Source organism: Onychostoma macrolepis, chromosome 22 (assembly GCF_012432095.1).
Source record: "Onychostoma macrolepis isolate SWU-2019 chromosome 22, ASM1243209v1, whole genome shotgun sequence".
Classification (NCBI taxonomy): Eukaryota; Metazoa; Chordata; class Actinopteri; order Cypriniformes; family Cyprinidae; genus Onychostoma; species Onychostoma macrolepis.
In genome coordinates, this window is record NC_081176.1 from 1,765,341 (window position 1) to 1,777,946 (window position 12,606).

General features: G+C 37.2%; 1 protein-coding gene across 1 annotated transcript; it reads right to left on the reverse strand.

Annotated features, from left to right (window-relative positions):
• Positions 1-6,249: 6,249 nt before the first annotated feature.
• Positions 6,250-9,439, reverse strand: elf3 (E74-like factor 3 (ets domain transcription factor, epithelial-specific)). Its single transcript, XM_058761926.1, has 9 exons — positions 9,313-9,439; positions 9,029-9,189; positions 8,361-8,591; positions 8,127-8,270; positions 7,924-8,034; positions 7,739-7,825; positions 7,387-7,500; positions 7,097-7,292; positions 6,250-7,003 (listed from the first exon to the last, which is right to left on the reverse strand). The coding sequence occupies exons 2-9, from the start codon at positions 9,180-9,182 to the stop codon at positions 6,898-6,900; spliced, it is 1,143 nt and encodes a 380-aa protein (XP_058617909.1). The 5' UTR covers positions 9,183-9,189; positions 9,313-9,439; the 3' UTR covers positions 6,250-6,897.
• Positions 9,440-12,606: the final 3,167 nt, after the last annotated feature.

Genomic DNA, 12,606 nt, shown 5'->3' on the forward strand with positions numbered 1-12,606 from the left:
TGACTCTGTTAGAAATCTTATAATGAGCCATGTTTGGATCTTCCAACCGTACAATAATCCAAACACAAACCTCAAAAACATCACAAAAATGGGTCACTGAGCACAAAACCAAGCTTCTGCTGGTCATTCCAGTCCTCTGACCTGAACCCTGTAGAACATGAGTGACCTGAAGAGAAGAAGCTGTGAATCTAAAGGGTCTGGAGTGATTCTGGATGAAGGAATGGTCTCTGATCTCTTGTCAGGTGTCTCTAACCTCATCAGGCATTATAGGAGAACATTTAGAGCTGTTAAACTGGCAAATGGAGGTTTCTAAATGTATTGAATAAAAGGGTGAATTTTTTAAAATAAAAGATCAAAAGGATTAAAAATGCAGATTAATTTTCACAGCCTTCTTTGATCATATTTACCAAGGGTGCCGATATTGTATATGTATAATATTTTATTTATATTTTTTTCTGTATTTATTCATTTATTTAAATATATCATCACTAAAATGATAACAATTTCCAGAAATGTAAAATTAAATATATAATATAATATGTGTTCATAAGAATATATAATATATATTAAATACATAAACTTATCTAATTTAAAAGTGTTTATTTATTCATCAAATAAAATACTTTTATTTTTATTTGTTTCTGCTTTTATTCGTTCATTTATTTAAATATATTACTTCTAGCATGGTAACAATTTCCAGAAATATAAAATTAAATTTATTATATAATACACTTATAAATATAATATCTAAAATATATATACACTCATATTATTTAAAAGTTATATTTATATAATGCTTTAATTTATTTAAATTTTTACTTCTCTATTTATTCTTTCCTTTAATTATTATTATTATTACTATTATTATTACATTGTTTTTTTTGTTGGTTTTTTTTTGGTAACCCAGAAGGTGATTTCTGTAAAATCTTATTTAACTCTGCACTTCCTGTTGTCACTAATAATGACAGATGATATCTTGTTAATATCTCCATTCCCTCTGCTACACAGCAGTGAGTTTCCGATGCTTCACTATTGTGATTTAGAATCTGTGAGGAAACAGCTCTGTCTTTCTGTAGACCTGTGACATAACAGCAGAACAGTGATGGGTGTGTGCGCTCGATTCATTCATCTGCTTCCCATCAGTCCCAACAACAATACAGACTTTCCTGAAAGACGACGAACCGCCGCTTCCCAGAGAGAAACTGAGCCTCTTTTTACAAAAATGTACAATCACAAACAACCACAAGACGTAATACAAATTCATCGACAAAACAACCTACTTAAGAGCCAACTTTTAGCTTTTAAACTAAAACTAACCATATTCAAAATAACTTTAATATCCAGAGGTAACTTGTTCCACACTTGTGCCCCAGAATATTTAAAATGATGTCATCTTGCAACTTCAGTTCAAATACAGTTTAAAAAGCAGCGGTTCTAGTACTGAGCCTTGAGGTACTCCATACTGCACTTGTGATCGGTATGAAACATGATGCAAGGTATAACAATGTAGCTGATTTACCCTAGAGAAAAGTGCATTAAAATATGAAGGTGCTCTATTATTGATAATCTTATATACCATTTTTAATTTAATGTGTTCTAATCTGCTTTCTATGGGTAACCAATCAAGATGCTTAAAATGGGAAACATCAACAAGGATAAAATGACTAAACCCTAAAACTAACCTTGTCAATTTATTGAAAGACAGAAAGACAGTTTCTTACCTTAGAAAGCTCCTTATCTAAATTCACTTGTATCCCACCAACATTCAGCAAGTAGGAAATAGGCAGAAATTGAATAAATTTATCAAAAACTAAATTCTAAATGAAATATAGGTGAACCCTTAAAGCTACAAAAGTTATTGATTTCCTCTTTTTTTCCTTTTGTTCTTTGATGAACAGACATCACAGCAGCTGGGTTAATTAGTAAAGAACTATAAGATCTCCTAAAACCTAATTGAAAATCATAAATTAAACTACTCATATTCATACATCTGTCTATACACAATTTTCTCTAAACTTTTTGAGGCCACACTAAGAATGGGGATTGGATGACAATTTCCAGGGTCGTATCTATTTCCTTTTTTGAGTAATGAAAGGATTTTGGCAAACTTCATATCAGATGGGACTATACCATTTTCCAAGGAAACATTAACAGTAAATGTAATATTTGGAGCTATAATATCTGCAGCATCTCTTAAAAATCTATCTGGAATATCGTTCCGCCTAGTCGACTTAGACACTTGAAGCTCTTCTAGCATTTTAGTAATTTGATCTACACTAACTTTAGTAAAAGAAAGACAATTTGGCAACACCCCTTGTTTTGAATAATAATACAATAACTCTATTAGCATCTGCACTAACGCGTGATAATGTTCAGTTTGTTAAAAGTGCATGCTCACTGCTTTATATAGCAGATTCTGTTTGACTGTCAATGTTTCTATCGATCATCGGCTGGGGACAAAAAAAATTGAAAGTGCTTGCAACAATATCGTTCCTTTATAGTGTTATCATCATGTGATGTGGACTCTTCTGTTTTTTCCAATTTTGGATGACTTTTAAAACTATATCTTTATCATTATAGTTATCGTTCTTGGTGTGAACGGACCTTTAATGTAAGTTACATAATCACCATTAGATTATGAACACAATACAGACAGTTAAACGCTAACTTTACCAATCAATCACCATCATTTATCAGTAATTAAACTGACAGTTCAGCCAAAAATTGTCATTATTAATGGTCTTTGTGTCATGACCCTTCTTCTGTGGAAAAAAATGCAGACGTGTAGCTGAATGTTCGCGCTGCTCTTTTACACACAAGTTCCAATTCTGCAAAACCATTTTGTCCTATTTCATCAGAAAACATGTTTGAACGGATGAAAGATGCTGATTGGCCAACATCTAGCAGCAGAGACTAACTAACCTACACTCTCAGAAATAAAGGTACAAAAGCTGTCAAAAGGTTTTCAAAAGGTACACTTTTGTACCTATTAGGTTAAAATATGCACACTTTAAGGTACCAAAATGGACCCTTTAGGTACAAACATGTACTGTACCTTTTGAAAAGGTACCGCCCCAGTGACAACTTTTGTACCTTTATTTCTGAGAGTGTATGCTAAACGGCTAAACCTTGCAGTATGTACTGGGAATTTCTCTTAATTTATCAAAAATATTCTATTCCACAATATGCAACCTAATACATATCAAATGATTTTATTATTATTATACTAAATAGATTTGAACTTAAGTATATTTAATTATTTATTTTTTAATTATAATATGTAATTAATAATTACACATTAACAAAATGAGGTCACATGACCACCCTTGCATGTGATGTTGCATCACTAATAATTTTTTCACATGCTGTTTATATTGTTAAACTGTAAAGGCCAGTATAGCGTGTATGTTCGGTGTTTTTACTGAAACCCAAACAAAGAGTTTCTATCCTTGAACAAAAAACTACTATTACATGAGTAATAAATAATTGGCCCGGGGTTGATCTCTTTACGTAAGTGTGCCGGGCGTTTCACTCCATCAATACCGAAATATTGACTGAAAATGAAATGATTAACAAATGATCACATACCAAAACAGATCCGATCTTGAACTTTTAGGTTTATATCAAACTATAACGCTGCTGAGTTTATTCTCAAAGTGTGTGTGTGTGTATGTGGGACAGAGAGAGAGAGAGAGAGAGAGAGAGAGTGTGTGGGCTGTTGATCTACATGGATTTTACTTGGAAGCTGAAGGGGAGAAGGCGGGAAAATCCCTGCATACTTATGCAAATCAGTGAGATGAGATCATAATGGGAGCGACAGGATGTGGGCGGAGCTTCATGTTCACATGATCTGTACAGAAACCAGCCTGTACACACACACACTCACACACTGCAAATACTATATAACCTACACTAAATCTTTACTATAATAAGACTAGCAAACAATATTGAAAAAATATGAGTTTGTTATAAAGTAAAATGAAAAATATTGTATGTATATATATATATATATATATATATATATGTTAAAAATATGTTTTAATACCAATCTTAATTTTTGCATGAGTCTGACTCAATAATAATCCATTTTTTCTGCTGTTGTTGTTTAGTTGGGTTTACACTCCAGTTAGTCATGTGACTGCAGCAGTTTATATTGTTTAATGAATCATTTTAATTACTGGACATAAATGAAACACCCGAACACACCAAACAATCCTTTTTTTTTTTTGCTATTCATAATAATATTAAATACAGTTCCATATTTATGTTTTATTTTTACAATGTTTATAACTGTAAATAATTGTATTAATTATAGGTATGTAACTTAATTGATACAATTATATTAAAACATTCATTATTCATAATTATATTAATTTTGCAATTTAAATAAAACAAATGCTAATTATTAAAATTTTATGCATTTTCATTTACTTATTTATTGTTTGCATATTTAACCTATATAAAAGTAAATGTGTGATGCATTAAAACCTCTTGAAATTCTCAATAATAATAATTTTGTGATGTTTTTACTGCATGTTATGGTTTCGTTCGACGTAAATATGATATCACAGAAACACACACTGACCATCGCAGCTTCCAGAGAACTGTGGAAGAATGTGATGTTTCTAACAAACAAGACTCGACAGGCGCTTGAGAAGTGCCAGGGAGCGCAGTAAACACATATGAGCTCTTATCTGATGCCTGTCATAAATCACCATCAAACAAACTCTCTTCTGTTAATGCACTTTAGTCACACTCTGCAGCCTTTCTTTCAGGGGTCAATTCATGATAGTTTTACCTGAACGGGTAAACCTGACAGTGGAAAACGAGCATTTATTGCAGCTTTAGCGCAGCTTGCAGTAATGCTGTGAATGAAATGTGTACTTTAAAGCATTTAAAAGACAGCGTCATGAAGCATCATGCATTGAATTCAGCTGTCAGGGATAGTGGCAGATTGAGGCCGCAGGCGAAGCCGGCAGTGACTTCAATGGCGTTTCCAGCTTTCTTTGGGGCTCGGCTTATCGAAAAACATTTTTGACCTGAATAATTTCTGTGTCGGTAATTTAAGCCATGACAAAAGAAGCTTTAGGAGTGTACAGGGAATGTTAGTCATGAGAGTCAAACTGACAAAGCACCTGATGTTTACCGTGCGCATAGTTGTGTGTATTATTCAAAACTGAAAGCATAATTGCATACGCCTGAAATGCACCTGAAGTAGGTTATATGATACACAAATTAATTCTTTTAACATTTGTCACTTTTGTTGAGACCTCATAATAACACGCCAAACATGACGACAGTATAAGGATTCCGGAGTGAAACTGCTCTATTTAGTAACTGGTAATCAAGTCATCTGAGATGGTTGTATAAGATAAGGTTGTATAAGATGGATTCTAGTGTATAAGATAAGTCCAGTTCAAGACCATCAGATTAACCATCTCAGATGACCTTAATTCCAGGGTAGTTTAAAGTGTTTTCGAACTCATAAACTCTTTTCCGACTGTTTTCCGCAGCTCTCACAGGTATTGAATGATGTTTGTGAGATTATCCAATTCAAAGACTGTTTACTGCTTACGATGGTTCTCAGTTTCTGTCTTGTTCAGCCGCATCTATTTGCATGTGGATCCAAAATTCAAATGCAATGCGTGTGTATTTGAATGCTGGACCTCTAAAAAACAGTCGCTTTGTGCTCTAAATGCAAAACTAAACCTGCTTTGAAAAATGCAGTCAAGTTCAAGCAAAGGTCAAACTGCATCAAGTACGTCGTTTGGAAATTCTAGGTCTGAAAAATCAAACAACAGCACAAAAATAGGCTTTCAAAGAACTTAAAGTAAACCTAATTGTATTTGCAATCATATTTAAATGTGTCAAATAATGTTGTTATGTGAATTTAAGGAGAACTGACTTCACACATCCACAAAAAAATAATAAATCACCAAAATACCAGCTTCAAACTTGGAGAAACGTGTTGGAATTCACTTTTCTAAAAAACAGCTGAATCATTCTGTTGATTTGCAGTGAAATTTGACCTGCATTTTTAACCTGTTTACACCTTATGCATCCGAGATGCGTAAAAATAGCATTCATCCTGCAAGTTTGTTTTGAAACTCACACGAAAGAGTCGCGTTTCAACACATCTGTGATCTCTGATAAGGAGACTCGAGCAAAGTGAGCAATTATAAAGTAAATATTGAAATAAGGTTCTGTGGAACATAGTTGAGGAGGGTGAGGCACAAATGCAAGATAAAAGACTTTTAATCAGAAATTTTATTTTTAGAAAATACTTATACAAAAAAATAGCAAATAAATGCCATACATAATAGTTATAACATCTGAGAGGCAAACCTCATACATATTATCCAGTGACTTGACAAATCACAGAAAAATTGAGCAGAATCTTCAATGATATATCTGATTTGTACTTGATTGACAAGTATTATTATAAAGAATATATAGTTTATACATACATTTATATACACAGTAGAGCAAATATCAATCAGTTCAGCAGATATGAACGTTACAGACACTTCATTCCACCGACGTGGTTTGACGAAAATACCTACACACAAAACTTCATTTCCCAATACCAAAAAGCCTTAACAAAGCTTTACATTCTCTCACAGTTCAACCATTGTGTAGAACAAGTGTTTACATAAAATCTTTAAGTGATGTAGCAATACTATCTGATCCAGGACACGCCCGCGTGCCGCTCGAACCAGACAATAGCCACTTTTACCGGTTCATAAAACCTACTTTAGCCAAAACTCTGGCTTACAGTTTCTGTGAAACCTTTTCCCTCTGGGAAGACTGTGTTTCTAAAGAGAGGATCTTCAGAGCAGCCTAAAGTTCCTCATTAGTAGGAGCCCAAAGTCTCTACGTTTAACTGACAGGTGCACTTCAATATCCGGTCTCCTCAATCCTCCAACCAGTGGAGTTCTTCCCAAACTTGTAGACCAGTCTCCGTCCATCCACTCTCTCCAGAATCTCTCGTTTGTAGTAATACCTGCAGGAAAGAAAAAGCGTTCTGGTTATTCCACTGTCTTAGACAAATCCCCCCCCCCCCCAAATCTCTTGATCCCAGAATTGCATCTTTTACCTCATGGCTCGACTGAGCTTCTCGTACGTCATGCTGCTGTTCTTCTTCTTCTGCCCCCAGAGCTGAGCAACCGCTTCGGACTTCAAGAACTTGAAGACGCCATCCCTGCGGTCCTCCCATTTCATCAGACCATGGTTCTTCTCCGGGTGGATCAGGATGTCCCGGATAAACTCCCAAAGGTGGGTTCCTCTTGGAGCTGCAATTGAGCAGTAGAGTCTAGTTTAGTACGGATGATCGTTACTTGATCTTGAGCATTAGGTACCTCTTCAACTAGAGTTCGGTGTACTCACCGTGTTTGCTTTTTTTGGCCTGAATGAAATGGTCGTATCCCTCACTTTGGCACTTTGGGGGTCGTCCTCTGCCTCTCTTTTTGGGCTCTCCTGACTCTTGTTTCACAAATTTCTCTGTGGAAAAAAAACACAGTCAAACGTTAGATGGGTCTATTGGGGTACTCCCTACTTCATTATCCCATTCAAACCTGCTCCTTGAGAGCCACCTACTCGCAGAGTTTGGTTTCGACCTGCCTGTAATTGCTAAGTAAACCCGAAGACCTTGATTAGCTGGTTCAGGTGTGTTTGATTAAGGTTGAAACTAGCTTCTGCAAGTAGGTCTCCCTCTAGGAGAAGAATTTGAGGAACTTACTAGTGCTGGTGGAGTAAGGCATCTCTGAGTACTCTGGGTCGGAGTCGCTGCTGTTGGAATCGGGTGAGCTTGGGTTCAGGAAGCTACCTGTAGAGGACATACCAAAGAAAAGAGCGTTCAGACTTCTGGAGAACTCTGGGATGCTTGACCTTAACGGATTAGTAGAGTTCTGTAGCGACACGCACCAGTTTGGGAACTCTGAAAACTCTCTGTTAGAGAGTCATAGCCGTGGTCGCTCTCTGGAGTCAGCTGGTTGGTGTACTCATCAAAGTAGCTGTAGTTGTTCTCCGAATTGTCTGCGCAAAGAGAATTCCAAGTGTTATTTCAAGCACCGATGGTTGGATACTGCTTTGTGTTGAAAAGTTGCAAAGTGGAGTTTGCTTCTTACCTGATGGGATTGAGGGCTGGACCACCACCGTTTCCAGAAGCGGACCAAGGCTCGGTCCATGCATGTAGGGAAACGAGTTCTGCAGTATGTTGTCCAGTAAGTCTAATTCGGATTCACTCAGACATGTATCAGACAGGTCAGTAGCTGTAGACACAAACAAATCAAGGGTGTTAATGCATTCAAGTACCAAAACGTCAAAGGCTTCTTCAAACAAGTTCCGTCTTTGATGCTCACCATATCTGGCCCTTTGGGACTCCAGGCTGTGGTGAAGTCGTTCACCAAGCATCGATCCGAACATGCTCACCAAAGTTTCTTTTGAGATTGTGCACAGTGTGATCCCGTCCATGTTGCAGTAGTTTATATTCAGCAGACTGGCATCGAACCGGCTCTCTTCCACGTGAAAGCCGATCCACTCCAGAACATTCTGCCTGGTCCACATCTGTGGGTTCACCTGGTCCCAGGAGCCTGCCGGAGAACAGGTTCAAAGTATGTTTAGCCTCATTCACACCCGCACTGTGACCACGTGACACGTCAATACCTGAGATCACCCAAGCCCCTAACAATAGAAGAATACCCGCTCAGGTTTACTGTCTCCAGGGCCAGAGCTACTGTTGTGTGTTTAACTATCTGTTGTGTTGACACCCTTTAGGTTTTGATCACAGTGTCAACAGTGACTGCTTTGCCCGAAAGACCATAAAGAAAGCATTCCTGGCCGTCTACTGCGGGCCAAGTTAAACATTGCCTCGGTTAATGATTTTAAGAGTCAGAAACTGAGGTCAGACTTCAGGGATGAGAGATTATTGGCGTGTCTGGGCTCTTGGTTGGGTGATGGGAACCATCCCAAGCAGGCAAGAACCATACAGATAAGTATGTTAAGTAAGTGGCATGGTGATAAATCTTACCCATTGTGCTGTTGTTACTGCTGAAGGTCATCTCTGAGAGGTGTGGTGGTCTGCCCATCGGTGCGGTCATGCTCAACAAGTTGGTCTGTGGTTCAGACGGGTACAGGTTGGCATTTGCATTGTTGAGAATAAGACTAAGTTCGCTTGACGCCATGAGAATTCTGCAAGATAAGAAGCCATATCAATTGAACTTCATCCAAAACTGCAAATCAGAAGTATGTTCTTATTTTAAAAAAAGAGAAAACTTGTTTGGAAGGTAATGATTTAAAAGGCAAATTATTTACCAGTTGTGGTGGCTAAAGGCAGCTTGGTTTCCAGATAAAATCCCAGTGCAAGTGTTAGTTAGGTAATAATCCAGTCAGTAAGGGTTTGCCTTCAGTGGTTTGAGGTTCACTGTTCAGAGTATCAGAAGGTTTGCTTATGCACCTGCTGCTTCTGATGAATTTATAGGGCAAGAACGGCAAAGAGGGGGCGTGGCCAGGTGAGATGCATGAGAAGGCGTGGCCAGGTGAGCATATTCTCCTGGGAGGGGGAATTCCAGCGAATATCTCTCTCTCTCTCTCTCTCTCTCTCTCTCGCTCGCTCTCGCTCGGCCACTCTCCCCTTTTGTTTTTTTTCCTGAGAATAGCTTTTCAGACCTTGAAACATGAACTTGAAACATGACAAGGCAGCTAACATACATATCAGAGATAAACGCGAGCAAATACTATGTCACTCGCACTCTTTTCATGATAACACACACACATTAACCCATTCTCTCAACTATTCCTGGAGGGATGAAGTCATTTCTGTCAATATTTACTGGCAGCGCTGATATGTGTGTGTGTGTGTAACTTTATAATAGGTTTCGGTTAGCTGCAGGACTGACTGGTGTTTCTGAGTGTGTGTGTGTGTTTTGGGTCTTCATACGTGGTGCTTTTGTAGTATAAGGAGGTGATGGTAAACACCATTCTGTCGTTGTGGATGAAGCTTATAATGACAGCGAGTGATGTAAGCCTTTCAACCTCAAGTCTGAAGCGATTCATATGAGCAGAATTTGTTTGCATTCTTTTTGTGGACAGTTGTAAAGTAAATACCACCATATATGAACGGAAGTTATTAATTACCATGCATAAGTGCACTGGCTTTTCCGTTTCTATTTTTATGCAATTTGCTAGCCCACTTTACTAAAAATAGCAGTTCAATCATGTGATCCAGATTTAGATGTTTCCATGTTATTCTCTTCACATTTTTCCTCCTCTCATAACTGCAGCTCTTTTTCCGTTTCTTGTTGACGTCACACTGATGATCGCTGAAGGAAAGATGTCTTGGAATGCAAATTAACAGGTTTTAACAAAGATAAATTATTCTTGAGAGCGCAAGACTTTCCATACGTGGAGGCGTCTGTCACCCCATCACCCACCTGTCGCTATCTCTACCTGTCTTGCATCATGTCGATTAAACACTCAATAGAGGAGAGAGTGCAAACACATCCATCAGTCATGAGTGTATGTAGGTTTGTCTGTACTTGTATTTTGGAAAAAATCCTCGCAAATACTAAAAAGCAGCATTTTGAAGAGCTGCTCGTAATATACCAATGAGATCCTCGCAAATATAACTTAAGAAGTCTGTGTGGTTTTCCTAAGAACATGCCGCCAATGTGATCAAATAAAATGCTCTTTGTTTTCAGACTTAAGATGTTTTATTGGTCAATTCTGCAGAAGTGAGATAAGATCATAAAAAATACAATCACCTGCATGGTGTATTATAAAGGTCATGTATTAAAAGGTCACACCTAACACGTTTTTAACAGCATTTCGCAAAGGTATTCATCTCCTGAGGTCATGATGAGCTATACTTTTGATTATAAAGATCTAAATCAGATTAAATCTCTTTACGTCACTACTTGCCATTAAATAAATGATTCATAATTAAAGCTTAAAGTCAGTTTGAAGACATTATGACTAACTTCATATTAAAAAAGCCCAGAAATGCTCACAATGACTTAAAATTATTTTATTTTCACATTGAAATTTACAAATGTTGTCAGTAAAGGGTTGGACAGGGTTCGGTTTGGGTTGTAATCATAATTAGCTAAAATAAAAACAACAGAAGTCATAGGGAAGTCCCAGTCGTGATGGCAAACACTAGTCCCTGTGTGTTTCGCTCAGCTTGGGGTCTGTTATATATTCACCACATCTAGTAAAGCATGAAGGTCAGTGTGACAGGGAGGAATTCCTTCAGTCGACTTCCCAAAGTTATTAACTGCTCCAGACTCCATTAATAGGCTAGTTAATGAAGTTAATGAGAGCTGCACACAGTCTGACTCAGTTAGTGTGAAAGTCCTGCCACCATGTGGAGAGATCTGGGTACTGCAACTAAATTAAACTCATAGACACAAAGTAGGCTACCATACCATACCATACCATGTTCCTTGCTATTTTTACACTTACAAAAAGTACCAGGAAGTATCAATGGTTTGTTTTATTAACATTATCATAATATTCTTGGAAATACCCTGCAATGCCATGTAAATACTACGGTAAATGAATTTGGATATCATGGTAAAGAACATTTGGGGGTTATACACGTGACAGTTTACAGTTTATATTCACTTGATTCTTAATACTGTGTTGATAGCTGAATGATCCACAGATGTGTTTTTTTGTTTAGTGATAGTTGTTCACGAGTCTCTTGTTCATCCTGAACAGTTAAACTGTCTGCTGTTCTTCAGAAAAATCCCTCAGCTCCCACAAATTCTTTGGTTTTCCAGCATTTTTGTGTATTTGAACCCTTTCCAACAATGACTGTGTGATTTTGAGATCCATCTTTTCACACAGAGGACAACTGAGGGACTCATATGCAGCTATTACAGAAGGTTCAAACACTCACTGATGATCTAGGAATGGACTGGGCTTTCCTATTAGCATCATGTATAATTTCTATGTGGTAGCCCCTTTGTGAAAATCGACATGACTTGGACATGACTTTAGCTTGCACTTCATATTCATTGTCGGTATCGCAAATACGTCTAAGACGTTGGAACTGGCCAAAAGGTATATTATTTTTTAGCCAGTTTGGATGGAAACTATCTGCTTTCAACATAGTGTTTCTATCAGTTGTTTTGCGATACACAGTAGTATGGAGCTTCCCATCTTTACCATTAGAAATAGTTAAATCTAAAAAATTAATGGTCGTTTTAGAATGTTCCATGCATATATGTATGTATGTGTGTGTGTGTGTGTATGTGTGTGTGTGTGTGTGTATGTATGTATGTATATGTGTATATGTATGTATATATTTGTTTGGGCTTAATATGTAATGTAGCCACCTAGTGGACTTTCTTTGTTTGTAGATATTTATGATGTATGCCATCTAGTGGACTATATATAAATATAAATATGTACATATGTATGTGAATATTCACAGCTAGCCACCTAGTGGATTGTTTTGGCATACTTCATGTGGTAATTTACCATGTCACTCAGGTGTTTCTAATTAGTATATATATAAAAGGGGAAATTGTTTGTCTGGGAAGCTCACCCTGAAGAAGGCTATTTGTGCCGCTACGCGTGGGTTGCTTTTTCCCCATGTCTTTT

Bases quoted from the DNA above. Each gene is read 5' to 3' on its own strand.
- elf3 (XM_058761926.1), bottom strand. From the start codon at position 9,182: ATGGCGTCAAGCGAACTTAGTCTTATTCTCAACAATGCAAATGCCAAC. The intron at 8,271-8,360 runs GTGAGCATCAAA...TTGTGTCTACAG, and splicing joins GTCCCAAAGGGCCAGATATG to CTACTGACCTGTCTGATACA. The intron at 7,004-7,096 runs GTAAAAGATGCA...TCTTTCCTGCAG, and splicing joins AAGCTCAGTCGAGCCATGAG to GTATTACTACAAACGAGAGA.